A 24,802-nucleotide genomic window follows, 5' to 3' on the forward strand; every position below is an offset into this window, starting at 1 on the left:
TCACAAAGCATTTATGGAATCAGGACATCTGAGTCCCTTAGCAGGAGTCTTTGAAAGCCCCATCTTTAACTTCTTAGCTTTGCAGTGCTTTAACTAAAGTGTTTTTATCCAATACTACAGGAATCTGTACAAAGTAAATTGGAACTATTTTTTGTATTAATTTCAAAAAGAGCAATACTATAATATAAATAAATGCAAGCAAGCACAGCATATTTTTTCTGCTGAATATATAAAATATAAGCACAATATATTAAATATAGATTTAGCTAACATGAATAACTATCTCATCTTAAAATAAGAGAAGACACCTTCTTAATCCGTGTTCACTCTGCCATCTGAGCAATTATAAAAGGAAATACATATTAAAGCTGCGGTTCTAAAATAGTGATAAATCACTGAAACCTGTAACACAACTGTCCTAGTTTTGGCTGGGATAGAGTTAATTTCCTTCTCAGTAGCTGGAACAGTGCTGTGTTTTCAATTGAGTATGAGAAAAATGTTGGTAACACCTTGATGTTTTAGCTGTTGCTAAGTAGTGCCTACTCTAAATCAAGGCATTTGCAAGGTCCCCATGCTCTGCCGGTGAGCAGGGGCACATGGAGCCAGGAGGGAGCAGAGCCAGGACAGCTGACCCGATCTAGCCAGAGGGATATTCCATAGCATAGAACATCATGCTCAGCATACAAATGGGGGGACTTGACTGGGACATCAGGGACTGGCTGGGCATCTGTCAGCAGGTGGTGAGCAATTGTATTGTGCATCACTTGTTTTTTTTTTTTTTCCCTTGGATTTTATTCCTCTGTCTCCCTCTCCTCCTTATTACAATTATTGTTGGTTTTGGGGTGGAGGTTTTTTGGTGGGTTTTTTTTGTTGTTTTGTTTTGTTTTAATTTTATTTCAATTATTAAACTGCTTTATTCTCAACCCATGGGTTTTACGTTTCCCCAGTTCTCCTCCCCATCCCCCTGGAGTGGTGGTGAGGGAGGGGAGTGAGCAAGCAGCCATGTGGTACTTAGTTGCTGGCTGGGGTTAAACCACGACACCACTTCACCAGCTTCTCTGCCCTTCTCTGGACATGCTCTAGCACCTCAGGACCTTTCTTGCAGCGAGGGGCCCCAAAACTGAACACAATATTCGAGATGTGGCCTCACCACTGCCAAGTACAAAGGGATAACCACTTCCCAAGTCCTGCTGGCCACACTGTTTTGGATACAAGCCGGGATGCTGTTGCCCTTCTTGGCCACCTGGGCACACTGCTGGCTCACGTTCACCCAGCTGTCAGCCAGCACCCCCAGGTCCTTTTCCTCCAGGCAGCTTTCCAGCCACTCTGCCCCAGGTCTGTAGTGTTGCCTGGGGTTGGTGTGACCCAAGTGCAGGACCCAGTGCTTTGCCTTGTTGAATATCATGCAATTGGCATCAGACCACTGATGAAACATATATCAACTTTTCACATTAACTATATAAAAAGTGTCCAAAGACAAAAAAAATTCTGACAAAAATCAACGAAGTAGTGAAAAAAAATTATATTTCTACACAAATTCTGATTTCAGTATTATCTACTGGTTTTACCACTCAAAATTAGTCTGGAGTTTGCAAAAACACAAAGTAAATGCACCAAAGGGAAGTAATTGAGGAATACCAGTAAAACTGAACTAGTAGGCCCAATGTATATCAGATACTTTTGGATTTATTTAGTGATATTAAAAATGCAAGCATAATTAATATAGGAAAAGGATTATTTATAAATGAATTATATGTAATATTTTCAGAGATTCTTATAAAAATAAGGTAAAATTACAGAAAATTAATTATTAATTATAAGCAAACCTAAAAGTTTTGGTTATTGTAGAGAAGGAAAGCACTAATATGCTTATTTAAATATACTTTTAAATACATAACATTTGCAGAATATACAGATATGCAGAACAAGCACAATATGACTTGTACCTAAGTTTAGCTACATAGCTACATCAAGGCCTTGAAATATTTTGAGTCTACCATTGACAGACAAAATATATCAAGACCAAAGTTGTTTAGATTACTTAAGATGATAAATGAACTTTGTACAGGACATGAGTTTCTCTTACTGTGTTATTAAGTTAAATGCTACTGTGATGGGTACTATGCCTCACAGAAGGCTCTGGTGCCCTTTACTGACCTGCCAGTTGAGACTTGACAGCTCTAAACCTTTTTGGGATGTACCTGAAGCATAGGATCAGAGAAAGACAAATGAGCAGCAGCTGTTTTTAAGAGGTCTGGTCAGAGTTAGAGCAAAGTGGGATGGTGGAAATCCAGCATTACCCACCTGTCTGTTGCAGATCTCATCTCAGGTTAGATGGGGCACCCACCAAGTAAATTAATTTTTCCAGGGGAACAGCCCTAGAAATTTCAGGTTATGTGCAGATATTAGACTGTTTGTTGTTGAAATACATCAGCCAGGGGGAACCTGGAAGCTCAGTTAAACAAAACCAAGTAAATCTGCAACAACACACCTGTTGACAGGCACATAAACTCCTCCTTGTGTGTGAAAGCTTAAGGTGACCCAGCCTCTGAAACTGCTATTGTATCTTTCCAGCATGTGTCTGAATCCGAAAGGGTTAAGTGATTTGTGAAGCATTTTGACTAAGACAACGTAACTACCTTACATGCTATTAGCCCATAGCTGTAACTATAGTGTGACTATAGTAAGAGATGAAATCAAAGTGACTAATAGCTTTCCTTTGCAGATGTGTCAGGAGTGTTTCCAGCTCTGTATATCTTCCTGCAATCAGATATGGCATTAAATAGCATTTTCTCTTTATTCCCAGACCTGCACTTTACATGAATCCTGGCCAGCTTCTCTTTGTTAAACAGCTCCACCCACTGAGGCTCTCACCAGCAGAAATGGATCTTAGCTGGGTCATAGATCACAAAGTCTGCCAGACACACATCCAAGCCTTAGCCTTGTAAGCACTTTCTCCCTTTAATCACCTTAAAGCTAGGCCCTATGAAAGATCTTTTGCTAATCTACCCCAATAAGTACAGGACACCAGGCAATTTTAAAAAGTTTTGGGTTTTTTTCTTCAAAGATTCTAGAAATACATAAAAACTTATACAAGGATTTTTTGCTGTTACAATGCCATTTGTAGCACTTGTCTGAAGCAGCACTCAAAAGTATTAAAAAAGTAATAAAAGTAATAAAGAGGCTTTGTTTTAAATCCATCTGCAAGGTGGCTACAAACAGAGCAGAAACGTGCTGCTGAAGAGGAAGGAGCAATTGCTCTTGCTGTTTGAAAGAAGCAAGGCTAACAAGTGTAAGAGCAGCCAGCTACCCTAAGAGAAAGAACAGGGATGAATGCTTCATTCTCTGAAGTGGGAGTCATACAATCATGTCAAATTAGGTAAAACAGTGAATAAAAGGGAAAAGAAATCTGATAGAAACAATTTTTCCTATCTATGTGACAGTGAACGCTCTGGCCATACAACATGGAGTGTATAGGAACAGAGTGAGCTATGACAAAGAAAACAATCAGGAATTAAATACTGCTTCAGTGTTTATCCAGACCAATTATTGAAGCCCTCTGCAGGGATCCATGGCCCACAAAGCAGTTCCATCTGTTCTTAAGCTAGAAGCAATATAACCATACCTGTGAAATATCAAGCTCACACTAAAAGATCTCTCTGCCCTCACAAAATGAGACTATTTTGTCAGACATTCAGTAGTCATGGAGTAAATCTCAGCTTTACTACTGAGGTGGAGAGATGTGTGAAAGGAATGGTCCTGTACCAAAAGGCAGAAAAAAAAATAGTTCATTTGCATCTGTTTAATTTGGACTTGACAGGCTCTTCCCCACTGAAAAGAAACACAAGAGAGGAAACCATTTTGGCTAAGGTAATACGAAACTTCAGTCCCTGAACAGTAATTTGTCACAATGAATGGCTCTAGGTGATTGATAAATGCTACTTTTTTTGGTAGAAAAACTATTTTACTATGTTGTCTCACTCTCACTTCTGGTTGACAATTTTTTCATAAAGGGTCTGGCTCTTACTTCAAATAAGCAAAGATGTTCACATTATTTCACAAATGAAAGAGGCAGAGGGGCTTGTTCACATGAATAATTGGCAGGATTGAAGAACTTACCTTCACTGAAAAACAACAGCAAAAATGAACTCATTGTTTGGATATATATACCTGATAAAGGTCTTCACCAGTTCTATATTTAGCAAAAGGCGTACACTTACAAAAATGAGTATCAAAGCAAGTTAGGTGTTTCATGCACTTTCGCTCTTTATCCTGCCTCCACATTTGTCCACAGTGGAAAATAACTGGACTGCACCAGGGCTACCCCTTAACCAGGAGCAGAATGTGTAAAGGAAGCAGCTGTGATGCTCATCATGAACCACAAGTTTGGAAGGATGTTTATGTCCCACAGTCCAGATTCAGCCACAGTGATCAACATCCATGACTTTACTATACCTGTCCAACTATCAAAAACAGGCGGTGACTCCTAAAAAATTGGTGCTGTTACCGCACTACTTCCCAGTACATCTATTATCATGCAGAGATTAAACTCTCTTCAGGTTTCTGATAAGCATAGTAAAAGACCTGAGACTGGCAGTTTTCTGACTTCTTTTCTTTAGAAAATATTTTTGCACATGTAAAACAGAGACTCGTATGCAAACAATTTTTTTCTCTCGCAGTTCCTGGTTGTATTACACAGCATTACTAAGTTTTAGCTGGTTTTCTAACATCACTTAAATTTATGCATGAAGACAATGATTGCCTCCTTTTTTTGTGAATGGCAGGTACGTTTTGGATTATTCTGCAAGTATCATCCTTCATATATGCTTACTCTTGCCTTACATTCTTCCCAAGGCATCAGTTTTGGCCACTGCCAGAGACAGACTAGATATTTGGTCTACGCAGTACAGCTGCTCTTTTGTTCATTTTTAAAAACAGAGCTAGAAAATTCTGCATAAATTTCTCTTTGATTTTTGTTGTCTTTGACAGCAAGTGTTTAAGCTTCATCACATTTTAGCTATGTAAGTATTTTTTTTCTGAAGAGAGGAATTTAACACATTCTCCAATATTGTGTAGTTATAGTGCTGACTCCACTGTGAAAACTGCAGTGTCAGAACCACTGTTGAGGGAGCAGTAACAACTTTCCCCTCAGTAGTATCAAAATAGCACTGTTCTTGTGCTGCTGCAGATTTCAACATAGCTGGGAAATAAAAAATAATACTGTTTACATCAGCATAAAATTCAGTCTTCAGTATGCAGCCAGCTGTACATAAAAATGAGGAGAATTATAAGCGAAAATGAACATTTACTTGAATCAGGTCTTTAGCAACCACACAAACACGCACAGCCTGAAGTAGTGTTGACACAGACACCCTTTCAGTGCAACCCGCATTTGTTCAGACCCTTTCTAGCAAAAGGCAGCTAGTCTAAAATCAGACATACCGACACAAAGTTTCTGTGCTGACTGGTTTTAAAGAAAAGAACGTATAACTCTATACCAGCAGAGTTTAATCATTGATTTAGTAAACTGATTACTGCACAAACTACCCACTATTGCTTTTGGGTGATTATATGCATACTGAGGAAGACGCCATTTTACTTTCAGCTGGGGTAAATGCATAATGTTAGTGCCTATTTATACAGAAAAGCAAATAGGCAACTCGATTTATGAACAAAATTAAATATAATACTTTTAAAACACAGTGAACTTCAGGCATAAGTGTTTTTCTTATTCCAATGTCTTCATTCCAAAGTAATTTGCATTTTCTTGCTTATTGCTTTTGCTCTTTTCCCCTAGTTTATGGTTTGATGTACCCAGAAAATTTTAAGTGATTTGACATTTTGACTACAGATTTTAAGCGTTGCTTTACCAAAGACTAAAACAACATTTAACTGAAATATTTTACATACTTGCAACTCCTACTTTTTCTTTGATTTATACTAAATTTGCTAATAATTTGTCTAATACTCTTTAGGTTCTCCATCATACATACAACTTGCTCTCACAGCACGGTTGTGATCTTTACCTAGTCACATTCCATGCCTAATGCTATATTGCCATCTGTTGACCAATTTAGCAGTTGTAGTACTAAGACAAGACACTCAAGAACATAAAAAAAAAAGCTCCTGAAGATTTCGTAAGTTTAAATCTCAATTTTGTCATTTTGTCTTTACTTCTTTTTCTCTATCAAGGAAAAATATTTTTAAATCTTAATATTTATCCTCAACATTTATTAATTTAAAGAAAGAAAAGCATTAGGCCTTCAAAGATCTTCAAAAGGCTACTTAAGGAGACTGTTTGAAATAAATTGGAAATAGTTTGGGAATTAAATTGCAAGAGAAACATACTACTACAATGTCACATTTTTCAGTTTCAAAAGGTGTCCAAAGGGATCAAGAAAATATTGCTGCAGAAAAAATGAAAATAAAAAGAGGTCAAAGTGTTTACTATGTGATTCATTATTCATGTGTTTTTGGATCACTTTCAGTTTAAACTTAAGTACAGATGAAAAAGCAACATGTTTGTATAGGATAGTATTTCAGCTGGATTTAAAAGGGTGCAAGAGTTACCTTTATCAAAATGTACAATATCGGCACAGGCAATAAGTCCTTCATGCCTGCTTCACTGGGCATCTGAAAAGTGTATTTACCTCTAAATGACAGCATGTATAAAATAGAGTACGTATTACATTTTTATGCCTCAAAGGAGATCTGTAGGATTAACCTCAGAAATAGTGGAAAGCCTTGAAAAAATCGTGATCATGAGCACCATATATGAAAAAGGATTATACGAAGTCCTTAGAATAAAGTAATTTAAAACCAAAACTATTTAAAGAATTTATACGTGGAAGTCTATTTCCGAAAAACATGAAAAAAACAACTTTGATATAGCTTATTTTTTAATATACAAGAAAAGTATGCATGGTCTCTATTAATATAAATAAAAGTGAGAATACTTTATATTTTATACAGCAATATACAAACTAAATGAACTCAGTGGCTTAAATATTGCATTGTGGTGCTGACTTCAAGAACTTACATGGATATAAGGGTTTCACACAGTCTCTGTTTAGTGACTCACCTTTGAATCATCCAGTTCCAGCTTTTTCAGAGACTTTCTGACATAATCTATGAAGGAGGACGATTTGGAAAAAGTTTTTCCAACATGTCGATCACTGCAAATACAGCATTGACATGCAGGCTTTTATACATCGAACAACAGAAATTTACACATTTTTAATTTAATATTTTATTCAGGAGAAATAAATCAGCTAGATGGCTACTACTGCTAAGTTAGTGACAATTTTCCTTTTTTCCCCTTCTACTTAAACCAAAACAAGCAGGCTAATACTTGAGGAAATTTCCAGATACAGCAACTGTACGATTATGGTTATAGTATGATTATTATTTTACCTAAATATTTAAGACTTAGTTGAAGGCTGCTTTTAATTTCTTCCCTAGTATTTTTACTTCCCTATATGAATAACAGAATTCTTATTTCTGCTGACAGATATTTCCTTCTATAATACTTCTATAATTTTCTATAATACTGCAGTAATTTATTTACCACCAACCACTGGACTGAGCAAATGCCAAGTTGGAGTAAAATTTCACATTTGCTTGTTACTTTATGTTCTTACCCTCACAATTTTTTTGTCACTAAATGATGCCAGAATTTTCTCCTGTTTACAGCTCAGTTGCTTGCTTTTGAAGCCAGCCAAAAATGCGGATAGTTCCAGAAAATACGTTAAAATAATGCACAAAAACTTAGAAAAAACATATAGGAAGACTGAATCTTAACAGACTACTTACATTCGTTCTCTTCTTTGTGTTTAAAATATCTTGGCGAAAAAGCACGCGATTTTTTTGTTAGTTTGAATTTGCTTTCTTGACTGTGTCCTAACGTAATTCCTCTTCCAGCCATGCAGCAGGGGAGTTAAATTTTCAGCTACAGAATTTTCAGGTACTGAATTACTTGAGAAGAAATACACTCCCCCCTTATCAGTGGAATACTGAATAGAAATACCGTAGTTTAAAACTTTTTCCCCTCTCTATTTTTAGCAAACCCCCTTTCTCCTTATTTAAAGATCAGAATTAACAACTCCAAGTCAACAGAAAGACGCCACTCAGTGTGCAGTTCTAACGCTGTTTAACTGGCAAGGACCCCAGGGGGACACATCAAGAATCATTTCTAGCGTTGTATTTAATAATTTAATAAACAAAATTAATATGTAATTAAAATGTACTTACCCATTTGGGCTGATGGAGTCTGAAAACCAGTTAACGATTACGCTATTCAGATAACAATTATGTTATTCTTTGGAAGATGGGCATCTGCCTCATAATCACAAGTCACCGGGATAAAGATACTGTCTGGGTCTGGCTGGGATGGAGCTACTTCAGAGCCCATATAGTGCTGTGCTTTGGATTTGTGACTAAAACAGTGCTGGTAGCACACCAGTTTCAGGTATTGCCCAACAGTGACTGCACAGCATCAAGACCTTCTCTTTCTTCCTCTGCCCCCAGGAAGTAAGCTGAGGGTGCAAAAGAAGTGTGGGAGGACACGGCCAGAACAGCTGACCCAAATGGACCACAGGGATATTCCACACCACACAACATCATGCTCTGCAATAAAACTGTGTGTGTTTGTGTGTGTCCTTCCATTGCTTTTATTTCAAAAGTATAACTTTAATTACTTCCTCCAAATTACACTTCCTTTAACAAATGAAACATATTATCATCTATCTCACAGTTTTTTTTTCCTTCAGAGTTTAGTAGACATGATTTTATGTGTGGTATTTTATATAATTTTAAAATAAATAAGCATTTCTTTCAGGAGTTTGACCTTCCAAAGGGTCAGCTGTCTGACTCTACATTTAGCAAAAGATTTGGGGATATCTGCATTAGCACTTATTTTAGATTAGAAGAGTACTTCTGAAGTGAATTTTCTGGGTTTCCCCACCTCTCATGCTTTGGTTCACACCGTGGAATAGCATCAGAGCTCAAAAAATGGGTTATTTTCAAATTAAACTGGAATGTGTGCTTCTGGATATGATCCAAGTGCTAACAGGCAGACATCCCACAGAATTAGACAAAATCTAACCCAACTGCAACTCCAGAAAAAGAGTACAGTGCACATGTCAGGTCCTCAGCACCAGCTCCCCAGATCCCATCCTACAAGGGCACAGTACTTGCCTGCGCAGGTATAGAGGCAGTAAGTTCTTTACAGCCGTGATGGCCATTGAGCTTTCAGCAGTTTTTCTCAGGACAAACAGAAATGTATTTTTGTCCTCTGCAGTATTAAAGCTGCCAGGACCTCTGCATAACAGGGTAGCCCGGGATTGTGTTGACTTTTTAGTAAATTTGCTGTCACTTCTCTGGTGAAGATACGTTTTACCCAGGTATCCAGTACCAAAGAGGACCAGCTCTGGGTTAAAGGAAAGGCAATACCCTTGTGCTGTGAATTTAGGACGAAGAAATCTATCCTGCGTATTAATACCAATACGTACATAAGTCTGATGAGACTGACTCTTACACCCTTCTGCTTTCTAAGAAATGGTTTCTCTACAGAATAGAGGTGGAAGAGAATCAAATCTTTGGTTCATATGCTATGAATTCAGAGCTTCCTACCTTTTGATGACACCATAAATTTCTTCTATAATAACCTGAAGAACAGCTCGATAAAACAATGATTCTGTAGGTAGCTGCAAAAAAATTTACAACAGCAAGGATTTAAAATTGGCATTGAAATTAAGATCAGAATAACAAAACCGGCATTGGCTTCCTTAACAACTTATTGGCTTGCATGCTTTACGACCAGTCATAACAGGTTTAAAAGGACAATTTATTAATGTTCTTGCATCCAGTTAAAACTACTTTTTTGGGTCAGACTCTAACATAACCACGAATGCAAGAAAAGAAAAGAAACCCAAACTCTAAAGTAATAGTTCAAAGGTTGGCAGAGGGAAAAAGAACAGAGGAAAAATGTAATGATCATGATCCAAATTCTACTACGCAAAATAAATATAACAATTTACCTAAGCTGTTTTAAAGACAAAAGAAGTAATTCCCTAACTGACTCACCATACACTGTAGTCTAAACCATGCAGAAAGTACTGTGCTCATAAAACCAGAACACACTGAAAACTTCGTACCTTTGTGTATGAAAAATATGTTTGTTTAAAAATAGTTAATGCTTGCCAATTAAAAATTCACAGCAAAATGCATTTCCAGTAAAAGACTACTAGGGTCAGTGGGTTTATATATGGAAAGAGGAGGTCTCAGCCTTGCCTTTTAAATATTTGCACAGTCGGTGTCCACCATACCCAAAAAGATAACTTGCACAACAGTAAGTCAAAGTATTCACAGGGAAAAAATACACAGGGATTAAAAATGAGAATGATGATGTTTCTAACAGGTTCAAGCTTTTGTCATAACAATTTCTATTTTTACATTAGCTGATAAAACACTAGGATAGAGTGATCCAAACCAGGGATATCTGAAGGACATTTCTACTGAATTTATGTATTAGCTGAAAGACAGTGAAAGAAGTTAGGAAGGGTAGTTTAATGCCTTAAATTTTAAGCGGTGCCTTTTTTCCAGACTCTTAATTGCCAAAAGAAAACAGATTCACTATGTACAATCAAAGCGATAAAAATGTGATTTCATGATGACACATGCTATCTATCAGGATTTGATGTTGTGTATGCTAGTATTTTAGACTCCAGAAATGCACAAGTTCAATAAAAGGTCATGGATTAAGAGCATTCAAGGGGGAAAAACATATTTTATCTTAGAATGGCTAAAATAAACAATATTACTTACCATTTGGCCAACTGCAACTCGCTCCAAAGCCTTTAAGAGTGAAGGAATTAAATTGCTGATATGTTTATTCTTTATCAGAATATTTTACAAAACACATTGTATAAAAGTCAGAGGAGACGACATTTTAAAAGATTAATGGTGTGACATAACATGAGCTTGCACACTTTAAAGTGATAAAGGGACTTATAATCAGCTCGCTCCTGTTATTTTAGTTTATTTATAGCAGAAACATGACAACTGACTGTATAGAAATAGATGCATGCAAAATTTTCTTGTTCTTCTTAGTATTGCAAAAGAATTTCAGAGGTTTACTTTCTGTGAAAGTGCTAAAAAGAAATGCATTTTTCTTGAGTCTGTTCCTACCAAAATACAAATAATTCACTTTGCATATTCAACTATTTTAAAGTAAATATTAGTTCAACAAACAATATCTTTAAATATTTAGTCCTTAGTACTCAGACAAATTGACCTACTGTATGTAAAGTTAAATAAAATAAAAACTTCAGAGAGACTGCCGTTTAAGATACTGCACATTATCTTTCACTAGATTCTTCATACCATAAATCCTGATGTAGGTGTGAGAGTACTTGATTTTTATGATCCACAGTGACAAAGAATGACAAATAATTAAAAGCATGGAATATTTTTCCACAGTTGAAAAGATACTTTTGAAAAGTGCCTACAAAAATTTCAACCACATATTAAAGACTGCAGTAGAAAGGAAGATAAAAATTCAGTAAATTATCTGACACTATCACAAATCAGACAGCAAACCAAAAATGCCACACCACTTACAAGTCATTGTCACCTTTAGTCCCCAAACTCCACTACAATAAGTAAGACTGCTTGTCTCTCAATCACTCACTTCTTCTCTAGTTTTAGAACTGATCCTCTATTTCAGACTGTTCTTCAAACATGGTCCAGGTAGCCGCAGTTCCTCTGTTCATGGCTTTGGCCGACTATGAGGTTTGGCTTCTGCTGTATAAGCTATAGCTCTCATTCCAGCACATATCTGCTGCTGCTTAGAAGATGGATGTGTGTTCTAACATGTATTATAAGGGTCTGAAACTGAAAGTCTTGTCCGGAACCTTTGGCCCTTGGCACTTCAACCAATTTGAATGACAAGTAATAATGAGCATCAGCAATAATGCTGAGTGTCATTGTTCAGCAGACTCAGTTTCTCTTAGCCAGCCATTACCCCTAGGAAGATGGGCACCTAGCTGCATTGTGCTGTCTCCCTTATATCTCCTAGAACGCAGGGAAAATCCTAGTCATAAAAAATGCACAGAGAGAATTACAAACATAATAACAGTATAAGTGCTTGGTGACACAGAAGAACTCTTTGCCTTCTGTGACTGTTTAAACAACAAAAAAAAATTAATTGCCAAATCTCTGTGATTTCTGAGAAATCTAAAGTAGATATATATGGCACGATCAGTACTGTCTCTTAGGGGTCATTTGCTCACAAAATTTATCTTGCAACCATTGTTGAAAAACAGCCCAAGATTTTTCTTTCTATAAGAAATGGAATGGGAAAGGAAATAGCTAATGTGTCAGCTGAGGAAGAATCAGTATTGCATGACACTGACAAGAAAAAGACAAAAAGCAAATCCCTTTTAGAAAGCACTTTTTATAATACATTTTGCAGCAACGTCTCTAAAATGAACAATTTTTTTCTTGTACCTTGCCAGGGTAATACATTTAAGCCTTACAAATACTAAACTGTCCTCCTATACTTTCTCCTGATAGCATTAAATTATCATGTTAGTTCAAGTTTACATAACCTTGATACATTAGCCTATACTGAGTCTTTCATCTATACTGTTTTCCATAACACAGGTACAGAGCTAGCAGCAGAGGTTAGCCAGAACCTGATGTGATTCATCTTGGTATCAGAAATTAAAAGTTAATAGAGGAAAGGGATAGTGGTCTTCTGACTGAAAAACTGGTTGAAATTTTCAGTACCTATGTGGGTTTTTTTTTGAATTGGACAACAGTTCATTGTCCTGTCTTGATGTTAGGTCTTTAAAAGCACTTAATCTCTTGGTGCAATGTTAAAAAGATGTTTCTAGTCTCTTAAGCCATATAGATTTTACAGCTCTTCTAGTTTTTGGAATAGGCAGGTTTGTTTAGGTATTAAACAGTCAGAACATTCAATATTATGAATCATGAAGGCATTGGGGGAGTTACTGATTGCAATCCTTCTACAGTTACCTTGTTCCCCTCTAAGTCCTTGGCCAGGAACTATTACCCTGAGGTTTTTGTTTCAACAAAGGTTTGGCCTTTCTGTCCACTCTTAAAATACATTTCTGTCAATACTCATTTTTTCATGCCTTCAGCAGGTATAAAATATATAAAGCTGGAAGGTCACTACTATTTTTTTCAGATATAATTCATCATGCTTACAACATTAGTGATGTTATTCTGTAAAGTCTTGGATTAAAGTCATGGCTTTAAGATTAGAAGCCAAAAACAATGAAACCTATAACATCTGGATAAAGCTCTCAGCAGGAAAAAGAAAAGAAGGTGAATCATACCAAGCATGCTGACATTCTAGCATTGCGACCACAGCACCAGCCCTCCTCCTTCAAGTACTGACACATGGGAAATCCCCACACTTCATCGGGGCATTCTGCAAAACAGAGGGGAAAAATATCCCAAAAATCACAGCTTTCATAGGCTATTTTTCTCCTACTTTCAGAATAAACAATGTATTGAGCAAGATGAACAGTAGGTAATGGTAACAAAAACACTTAACTGTCCTAGTCCAGGACCAAAACTCATGGTCATGCTATAAAACATGTATTTTCCCCATAACAGATGTTTTTGGTTTATGCTGGATTTCTGATAATTTCACATTTTCCAAAATGATTTTAAGTGAGTGTCTTTTACAAAAATCCACACAAAAAAAAGTGCCAAGGGACAAGATAAGATTTTGCAAATACTCATGGCACCCCATCCCATCCCATGAGTCACAAGCTGTAAGCTGGGAAGTCATTCAGTGTAGCAGGACTTCAGTATCTCTTCTCACTGGGTTCTTCTTTTATCATAAACAGCTTTTAGGCATCACACAGAACAATATGTATTTGTTTATTTCAGTTCTGAAGGCCCACGCTTTGCTGCGAGGCAGAATGTTTGTTTTCCAGAAAAGAGCAGCTGCAAAGGCTCTTGTTGTTTCTTCAAAAACACAGAGAAGCATTTGCATCACAATCTGTGCTCAGTTTGTTTCAGTATCATTTATATTTTGAATAACAATGCAATTCCTCATGTTCAAAACTAATGCAAATGTGGGAAAACTGAAGTACAGAGATTACTTTATAGATGTTCACAATACCCATTTTTAAGTGTAGACAAATCCTACAATGTTTCGAACTTTCATTAGCACATTTATCAGCTGATATTTTAGAATGCTGAATAAGAATTACTACTTTCTGTAAAAAAACAAAACCCCAAATTGGCTAGGATCCTGGCTTTTTTAGCATAGAAAGATGACTGGCGCATACTTAAAGATAAATCATGTAACAGGGTTAAAAAAAGGACAGCAGAAATACAACTCTTCAAATTTACCAACAGTCTGAGATACATACATGTAAGCAAAATTCATTTCATGAAAGTTAAGCAAAGAAAAAGGGAAATAGGAATCTAACTATAAAGATGACCGTCCTTCCCACAGGAAAAACCATCGGTTTTCTAGCAGTAGTCTCCAGTCTTTGCTGATCTCTAGAGAGTAACAGCAAGCAGGTAATCTTCTACATGCAGCCTCACACTCTGCTCTTTTACCCTTAGAAATGTCAGATGCTCTTAGGGGATGAATACTGGTTTTAGGACCATGATTTTTAAAATAGGTTTTTAATTCTGGATAATCAGCAAAAGGAGAAAGGAAATTCCTTTAGATATAAAGATGAAATTTGACAAAACAGACTGCAACTCATTTCAGCACTAGCTACGTACTAAGAATTTGTAAGTTCCTCATGACAAGCTATAAAACATTAATTAACTTCAAGTCTAATTATTAAGTACATGGAATAAACCTTAGTATTCACACTGCAGGGATGGTAACAAGAACTTACTACATACATTTTTTGCAAAGGAAGGAGTGACTGCCATGGTTCCACTGTATGATTCACACACTTATAAGTCTTTCCAATACCTGTGTTACATTATTTCAAAATAAAACTTTTCAAACTGAATTAGAAAGATTAAATAATTTATCTTTTCAAGTAATCCCTTCTACTTTACACCCTGTCCTCTAGGCAAACTAATCATCCATGCAAGTTAAAGTGGCTACCCGCTGAGCTACAATCTCAATATTAGTGCACTGTACTCATGCATAATTCCGAAGATTTTATGACACCTGTGAAAAAGGTAATCAGACAAAGCACCATCTTCATTTAAATTACTGAAACTAAAGTAGGAGAAAAAGAGAGGGAAAACAATGCCCTAACTTAGATTTTTTTGTGTATATCCAAAGTTGACCACATATCTACAGTATTGTCTTGAATTCTATTTATTTTTCCACATTCAGGCCACTCTCAAGCACACTGCTAATTAAAAAAAAAAGCAAACAAAACCGAATTAATATATTGCTAAAAAGTTCATATATTTATCAGCTACATTTTAAATATCTGGAATTTCTTTTAATATCTGCAACTATTTTCAGATATACTTAATATTATATAGCTCACTAATTACCATATTGTGCTTCTATCTGAAAATACAGCAGCTGTTCTAAACTGTATAAATCTCCAAAACCATTCAAGCAACATTTTAAGTAGGGGTATTCTATGGAAGGTGTCACAGCAAACAGTTCAAGTGTTCAACAGCGCATATTCAGCGTAGAGGAGTCAATCAGACAGAATTCCTTCCACAAAAAGCAAACAAAAAGGGGAATTCCAGGAAATCATTTGATGAGCTGAACTGAAGCTATGATAGGATATAATCCTAGAACCTATCAATTAAAAAACTATGACTTTACCACTAAGCTAACTTCTTAAAAAGACTAAATTACACATTTAATAAAACAAATTGCTACCAATATTGCACCAAAATAAATCATTGGAAAAAATATTCTGTTACATTCTAGAACAAATCTATAAACCAAACTATAATTTTAATGTGAATCACAGAGGAAGAGAACGTAGGATAATGTTACAGCAGTAGCATGAACAACATGCAAAGTTCCACCCTAGTTCAGCTTTGTGAAACAGGATGGTTCTTTGGAAAACCTACACATAAAATACTAATTAAGGTAGCTTGAGGATACTTGCTGTCCCCATAAATTTGATACATCTGGTAGAAGAAAACATTCTCATCCAAAGCACCCAGTTACACACAGCAGGGTAAGACAAAGTGCAGATTACACAAAAATATATAATGCTGACTAAAACAGAAAAGAACAATTCCAGCCATTAGCCAAGGCACAAATTCCTATTATTTCTCTCTGACTGAATTTAGTAACATTCATAGTTTCATGGAAGAGTTGCTTAAAAAAAATAAATATTTTATATATATATATATATATAAAAAAAATATACACACACATACACTAATCCTGTTCTTACCATTCTTTTTTGATAGTAAAGAACATTTTTCTGGTAGCCATAACACCCCCTCTCCTTGAAAAGTATTTTAATAGGAACTTTCCAAATTTTCACCACCTATTACCATTACAATTTTTTCATCTCTTTTGAAAAACAAAGGAACTTTATGGATTTTGAAAAACAGGTGGGACAATCTTCTTAAATATCCTCATAGGTTAAGCAATCCTTCAATGGATTTACTGACTCTTCATAAGACCACACAGATGTCTCATGATTAACTCTTCAGCAGCTAATTTCTCACACACCTCTAACAGGCAGAAATGTTATACCCTTTGAAGAGAACATGAAGAATCTGTTTTTGGTTTACTACATACTTGAAATCCTGTGGAGGAGATTAACATTTTGGGAAACAAGTGCAAATACATCCAGAAGCCATCCACAACTGAAAACTATTCATAGAATTTTTCACTCAACACTGTCTAGCAAAGAATACAAAGCTTCAGGTCTACATTGGTCAAAAAGTTTAAATTTAAGTAAAATGTAGTGTCTCATACTTTATCATCAACTGAACAAGACTAAATTTTCTCTAAAGTATGTCAGATTACCTTTCCACTTCTGGGAACCCAATACTACTATTGGTTTTAATATTTTGGCAGAATTAAATTCTTAATTCTTACCTTAGTCCTGGAAGTCATGTGTTATTTCCTGTCCTCTATTTATTTAGACCTTTTTGTAAGACCTTCAGTGAATTGCTCTTAAGTTCTGTAGAGGAATTGGATTTCCATTTTGTGTAATTTTTTTAACACTGCAATAGTAGTGGCATATACCATTTGGAGCACTGGTACGACTTTGAACTTTGTTTGTATAGGATTTTTTTCCCTCTCTATTCAACTTCCAAATGAAAAAAATGGCAATACATATGGACATTTGGTACACGGAAAACATTATACTGAGTAGTAAAAAAAGTATAAATTACAGCAAATATATATTTATAATTAGATCAAGTACAAATTCTCTCGTTGTGATTCAATTCTGACTGGATACGGAGAAAAGCTTCAGGCGAGCCTTATTGTTGTTACTGTCCTATTCACAGACGCATTAAGACTCTTACTGGCTCAGCGGCATTTCAAAGAAATTTTTTTAAGAGTTGTTTAACTAACAAAACAATTAAGTGCCACTAGGAAACAGGATTTTCAAAGTATAGAACACTGAATGTTTTCTATTTATGTTTCCTTTTTTTGGTAGTTACAGAAAAAATATCTGGCAGCAGAAGTAAGATGAAAGGATTTTACTAGCTAATCCTTCTGTATGTGCACAGAGGTTTCCAAGGAAGTTCAAGAGAACAGGACAAGCTCTCCACTATTGTTAATATTAGGTCTTCCATAGTTCTTAATCTCTAAGTAAGATACTACAGTTACCAGTGTGTCAACATTTAAAATTCACTTTGCACAGCTTTACAGCACTATACAGTTTCTATGAAACAAGAGGATTGACAGGTTTTATTCTTACTAGACAAATAAGCTTAACTAGGGTTCCACGTGGTCTTGCAGTTTCTAGTTTATCTTCCTTTGCTAACATTTCATGAAAACATATTTGCATTTATGCTTCTCATCTTTTTACTTTCTTGCAACTCCCAACTGTTATGAACTGCAGTTCCCAATAATACAATTTAAGTTTTCTGCTTTACCTCCTGGAAGAGATAGTTTTATTGAAATAATATATTGAACACTATTTGTTAAACTCATCCTGGCAGAAACAATCCAAATTTTGTCATGAAACAATGCCTATCCCAATGGTTAATGGGTAATTTATGAAAAAGAAGAAAAATGAAATCAGGGATTTGTTTCACTTCCGTGGTACAGTATAAATGACTATAACGTTTGTTTTGAAATTCTTAATCTGCTCTTTAAAAAAAAAAGTAACACAACTAAGTTATGAAAAATGGCAAAGTACTACAAAATAGAGGATTCTGACTTTCTTGAAATGCAATTTATCTTCCTATTCTATTTTTAAGATTTTAAGATATTCTAGTATATACATAACAACAATAGAAGATACTTATTTTCTAGTAATAAAGGTCATCAGATTGTAAATAGCATGTGGCAAAGAGAAGGCAGAAATATCCTTTTAGTGCACAGGCTGAAGTTCCTCCTCTTCTCATTGTATTTTGTTTAAGAAATCACATTCTCCTTCAAAAAACAAACATTGCTTATTTCATTCTTAAACTTTATCTTAGGCAATTTATTATTGAAATGTTGTGAAACACCAGACTCTTGATTTTTTCAGTGTGAGAACATAATTCAAGAGAAAAAAAGCTTATTCTAACTTAGCACAGTTATGCTGACAGTACACCCACAGCTAGTGCTGTAAGAAACCACTCACATGGTAGTTTTTAGTGGCAGGTATCTTACAACTTCCTTTAAAAATTGCCATTAAGACTGAAATCAGTTTCTGTACTGAACTTCACCTATCATTTTTTGTTGTTTGCTTTAATACAGAAATATATTAATGATTTGAGATGATAATATAAAAATGTTTAAGAATTTGGAATGTATTTCAAAATGCTGTAAGCATTATCAGTAGTTCCTAAGAATACCATTCGATGAGTTGTCATTGCAATATAATCTTGTCAATGCTAAAAGCTTAAATATATCTTTGTCTCTTACAACTTAAAAACTGCATTAGATAAAAACAACTACCTCTACATTTATTTATGAAGTGTGATCAGTATCAGACCATATTCCAGGTAGCAATATAATCACTCAGTGTAGAAGTAGTCTTAAGAGAACTTAAATTTCCTTTCTATATATATATTTTTTTTTTTTTTACTACATTAAAAGTCATATCTCCTACTCATTTGCTATTATTTTGATATTAACATGTATCTCAGCCGATTCCTTCCTGATGTCTTAGGGTCTCAACTTTGTCCATCCTCCCAGTCTATACCCCCCAGTTTCCAGATTCCACTACAGTTATAAAGTATAATTCCTCAATTTGCCTCTCTACTTCAGTGTATGGTTTAGGTATTTAAGATGGTAATTCCCACAGCTTTCAAAGGTTTTATTGGTTTGGGTTTTTTTGGGTTGGGTTGGTTTTTTTGGTTTGTTTGGTTTTGGGTTTTTTTTTCCCCCCTCCCATTTTCTCAGTTTTAAAGCATGAGAAACCTGGAGTTCAGACAGTTAACTTCAATTAATTTCCAATTAATTTTAATTAACTTCAGTTGCCTTTTTGCACTTCACATCCAGTGCACTTCAGTGTCTATGATTTCCTTATGTGACAGTGAAAGAAAAAGAAATAAGTAAAAGAAATGCAAGACTATGTGAAGGATCCATTTTAAACCACTCCTGAGCAGTTAGAGAATACTCAAGGCAAAAATAAGAGAGCAAATTGTACAAAAAAGCCACAACTGAAGATCAGGCACAGCTGTTAGTGTGAGGTACTTGTGCAAGGACTGCCAAGCACATTGAAAAATCACTGTATTAATCATATACCAGTTGCCCCACAATGATTTGGGATTCTCGCCAAAGACAAGTGGATAAGGGTAACGTGACACGGCACCTAAAACCTGTACAGGCCTGAATCCGCAAGGCGGGCACTCAGATCTGCTCTTCAGCTATCTACTTCAAAAAGCAACACTTGACAGATAACCATAGGAATCATGTCCTTGCTTGGGTAGTTCCTGGCATATTGATGGCCAGATTAAAGAAAAAAGCTGTAATAGACAGGACTAAATTACTCCCTTTCCCCTTGTGCCTATTTATTCTCTGTCCCATCATTCCTATTTTAGTATTTGAAGTTGTTAGAAAATCAATGTATCTTTGAGTGTATGGTAAATGTCTAAAATGCATCTTTACCCATATAAAAAGCTGTGATCTAATAAGTGTTGGGAGGATCTCCCTTCTGTCTAACTAGAGCCTTCCTTCTTCCAAGGAATATAGCCAGCATGCCTAGAAATGTAAAACTAAAGGGGGGGGGGGGGGGGAGAAGCAGGGCATGTGAGAACTGTAAATGGCATTAAAAAATGTAAATTCATTTCCTTTCCTCTCTTCGATTTTTTTTATTTCAGATTCATCATAGAATCACAGAGTCATTTAAGTTGGAAAGGACCTTTAAGGTCATCGAGTCCAACCATTAACCTAGCACTGCCAAGCACATGTCCCTAAGCACCATATCTACAAGCCTTTTAAATACCTTCAGGGATGGTGACTCAACCACTTCCCTGGGCAGCCTGTTCCAGTGCTTAATAACCCTTTCAGTGAAGAACTTTTACCTAATATACAATCTAAACCTCCCCTGGCACAACTTGAGGCCGTTTCCTCTTGTCCTGTCTCTTGTTACTTGGGAGAACAGACCAACCCCCACCTGCCTACAGCCTCCTTTCAGACAGTTGTAGAGAGCGATAAGGTCCCCCCTGAGCCTCCTGCTCTCCAGACTAAACAACCCCAGTTCTCTCAACTGCTCTTCACAGAACTTTTGCTCCAGACCCTTCACCAGCTCTGTTGCCCTTCTCTGGATATGCTCCAGCACCTCAGTGTCTGTCTTGCTGCGAGGGGCCCCAAAACTGAACACAGTATTTGAGGTGCAGCCTCACCAGTGCTGAGTACAGGGGTACAATCACTGCCCTTGTCCTGCTGGCCACACTGTTCCTTTATGTTCTTCATTTTTTTAATGAATCAGATTCTTTAAAAATATTCGTACTAAAACGTTCTTTGTAGAGAGAGGGATATTCGCATCTATTACGTTGAACACAGTAACACATGATTAATAACAGAAATACATTACTGAAAACTAAAGGAAAACTTGAAGGGCAACACCAAGTACAAGATGAACAAATGGTTACCGACAGCTTTATGTCGGTACTGGCATCTCAGCATGGGCCACAGCAAGGTAGGGAGGGAACCCCATCCTTCCTGACTTGTTACTTCTTGAAAGGCCCTGCATGCCTCCTAATCTAGGCAGATCACAGAACCAGCGCGAGGATGGAGACAAAGAGCTAAGGCTCAGAACTGGCTCAGTGAAGAAGCGGCCTGGTCTCCCCAGAGAAAACATAGTTCATGCTAGTACTACCAACGGACCCAGGAATTGCTGTAGAAGTTGAGAGTAGTAGCTGTGACAGGAAATTAGAGTAAGTTCTTTGCTAACGCTATCTTAAAATATTGCTTTTTAGACCTATTGCTTAATTCTAGGAACTTAGCACTAGTTATACTAAAAATCAACACGGAAACATGAAACTCCATTTCAAACACCCAGTGAATAAGAAATAAACATGGCCTTTGATTTAGATATATAGTGTATTAAATATGATGCCATTTCCATTTATATGATGATTCAAGAGACAGTAGCAATTTTTCAAAATGCACAAACCAAAATATTTACTACTAAAAAGAACACTATATTCTGCTACTCAAAAATTTAACTTTTAAAATAATTTATTTAATCATATTAAAAATTTTACATTTTAGCAAAGTGCTGATTACAACTGTATCAACTGGAAGGGAAAACAACCCCTAATTTTTAAGTTAAATTACCTGGAAAGAATCTCATATTTACTGGTAAACATGGTAAATTTATAAAGTCTTTTTAGCACAAAAATAAAATGAAATTACAGGATACAGAATCCATAAACTGCCCTAAAAATGTATAAGCTAAAGGAAGAGTATTTTTATATTTAAATTCTTTATACTGTGATCGAATATTTTTCTCAACTTCTTATGTATAAAAATCTATTTTCTCAAACTAGAAAATGGAATATCCTGCAGTTGCCTTTAATAAACTCCAAACAAAAGGGAGATGAATTTCAACACTGGCAAAGTCTGTTTTAGACACTAGACTCGTCTACCTTTTTCACTTAGAGAAAACTCCCACTGAAGCCAATTACCACTTTCTCATACTACTGGACATCTCTCATAGCACTCAGGTAGCAATGCCTGACACAAATTTAAAAAAGCAAAAGAACTGATATCCTAAATCAGACAAATCCCATTTGCAAAGTAGGAGAAAGAGATATAATATATGCACAGACACAGTATGTAGCTATCCTTATATATCTTTTAATGTAACCAGTAACATTAACAGAAGTATATTTTTTACCATCTACTTCTAATTCTCCTCATCCCAGTCATCATTAACTGCCAAATTTATGTATTATCTTAGTGGAAATAAGTCTTCTGTAACAAACACGAGATGTGCCCATGTAAGAACTGTAGGAGTGGATTACCATTATTATAATACATCACAAGTCTTCTGCACAACAAACTCTGTAACGTCCAAGTTGGAATTAACACTCAAAGGTCACACCAGACATTAGATTTTTCTCACCGAGGCCTTGAAATTGCAATACTCAGTGCAGAATATTATGCTTAAAAGGAACCCTGCTGAAGTAATTCAAATACTACGAATTGTATAGCCTACTTAGATGCTATAGACTGAAGGATTCGAACATGCACAATTGTGTATTTACACTGACATTATGCTACAAAGACGTGTAAAAAGGCAGTATCCTAAAGTGTATAAAAAATCAGTAATCTTCACTAAAACTGGAAGACATATCAAATAACTTTGCAGAAACTGTATTTCAAGATGGACAAAGTTCTCTGAAGTTCTGTATTTGAAAATGGCTTGTACTTTCAAAAGCAAACTTTTTTCTGTCTTATTTCAGTTTGAAAGATCTTTTCTATTTGCTCTCCCTTGTCAAATAAGACAATGTGTTTATTTGCCTAGTTCGGTATAAAATGCAGAACGTAAGAGATTTTATGTTGAAACAATCCATTTTTTTCTGTTTCAAAAAAGGTAAATAGACAATTGTCTGATACTTTTTTTTTTTCAGAATACTATTATTACATTCCTATAGATGTTACTGAAATAAGTGGTATATTGAACATATGTAGTTCATCATCTTCATGATATTTTGTTTCCAGAGGATTCATGTTAGAGTCCTTAATAACTGCTGGAGAAACAGGCATTAGTTCACATACCATAAGCTCTCTGCTCTTGACAAACAAAGGCTGTCACTATGCACAGACTCTGTTCTTACAGAAGTCAGGGAAGGAATTACCTTGTTCACACCAGCAGAAAATATACACTGACATTATGCCTCCACAATGTTATAAATACTACCATCCAAACAGGAGATTAATCTTGTTTACCAAGGATTTATAGCTTTAGTAATCCTTCTGCTCTCAGGATAATTAGTCTTTTTGCACTTGACCTCAATAATAGTCATTATAAAAAAACCAAACCTGACTCTTTTCTTTCAGCTATGTAATTTTAATTACATTCTAACATTGTGACTCCATTCCAGAGCATGAAAATGTTAAGGTATTTATATACATTATTCCTCCTTGAGAAAGCACAAGCTTTCTCAACTGTGTTCTGCATGGTGACAGAAGAAAAAAGGTTATTAACAGATAACTTTCTTAGATCCATAGTGTAACTGGCACAGGCAAACAAAATGTTTTTCTTTCAATGTTTATAAAAGTAAAAATAATTCTGAATGTTTTTTGATAATAATTTGCATAGACCTCAATTTTTCTTTAATCTCAAATCTCTTTGACCTCTTGCAGATATCTCAGTGTCTACAGTATTTCTTATAAATAGATAGTAGTTATAGGACTATCATTGTGATAAAGCTATAAAGGATTGCTCAAGGAGACAAAGCATGGAAGGAAAGCTAAATGGAGTTCTAAAGCCACAGTCCTGTTTCATAAAAGAAACTCATCAGATGAAATACCTAAAAGTGAAGGATGCCTAGCAGTTATAGAAAAAGACGTTGTAAACAGCAAAAAATTGCCAAGGCCATATGGCATTCATCCAAAACCTAAAATCAGGTTCAAATTGCCAAACTGCAGTGTGTAACTTCTTGATTATAACTCTTCGGTTCTAAAGATCTGAAAAGCAGGTAATGTGCCATTAATGCTTAAGAAGACTTCAAAGGAAGGTCCAGGGAGCTTCCAAACAGGAAGCCTCACATTTATATGAAAATATTTTAAAGAATAGAGTCATTTGATATATAAGCAAATATAACGTTTGGGACAAGTCAACGTGAGTTTCTTACGGGAAGTCGTATCTCACAAACATATTGGATTTTTTTTTGAAGGCTTCAAGTAACGCTTAGACAAGAAAGACAGAGTGGGTTTCCAAATGGCATTCACCAAGACCATTAGGGAAACTATCAAAGCACAGAACAAGATAAAAAGTATTCCTATGGGTAAGTAATTGACAGAAACAAAGGATGGGAATAAAATACCATTTTTCACACAGGACAGAGATCACCAGCAGAGGCTTAAAGAGACTTGTGCTGGAACAGGTTGTTGATCAAATTCACAAATGACCTGAAAAAGTTAATGAAGCGTAGGACAAAATTTGCTGATGATACTAAGGGTAATAAAAATTAAAGCCACTTCTAATAAAAATTAGAGATGAATTGGCATACAAAATTG

The 24,802-nt window shown here is 35.7% G+C and overlaps 1 protein-coding gene across 6 annotated transcripts in view; it reads right to left on the reverse strand.

Moving 5' to 3' along the window:
• Positions 1 to 24,802, reverse strand: part of METTL25 (methyltransferase like 25) — an 89,702-nt gene that overhangs the window by 34,818 nt on the left and 30,082 nt on the right. For 5 of the 6 annotated variants that reach the window (XM_056338986.1, XM_056338985.1, XM_056338983.1 and 2 more), the window contains exons 6-9: positions 13,362 to 13,456; positions 10,825 to 10,854; positions 9,631 to 9,704; positions 7,082 to 7,175 (exon numbers count right to left, since the gene is read on the reverse strand). In XM_056338986.1, the coding sequence (XP_056194961.1) occupies positions 7,082 to 7,175; positions 9,631 to 9,704; positions 10,825 to 10,854; positions 13,362 to 13,456 (293 nt within the window). The remainder of the gene's footprint in view (positions 1 to 7,081; positions 7,176 to 9,630; positions 9,705 to 10,824; positions 10,855 to 13,361; positions 13,457 to 24,802) is intronic. The other variant, XM_056338984.1, reaches the window with a different exon arrangement.

Source organism: Falco biarmicus, chromosome 5, assembly GCF_023638135.1.
Source record: "Falco biarmicus isolate bFalBia1 chromosome 5, bFalBia1.pri, whole genome shotgun sequence".
Classification (NCBI taxonomy): Eukaryota; Metazoa; Chordata; class Aves; order Falconiformes; family Falconidae; genus Falco; species Falco biarmicus.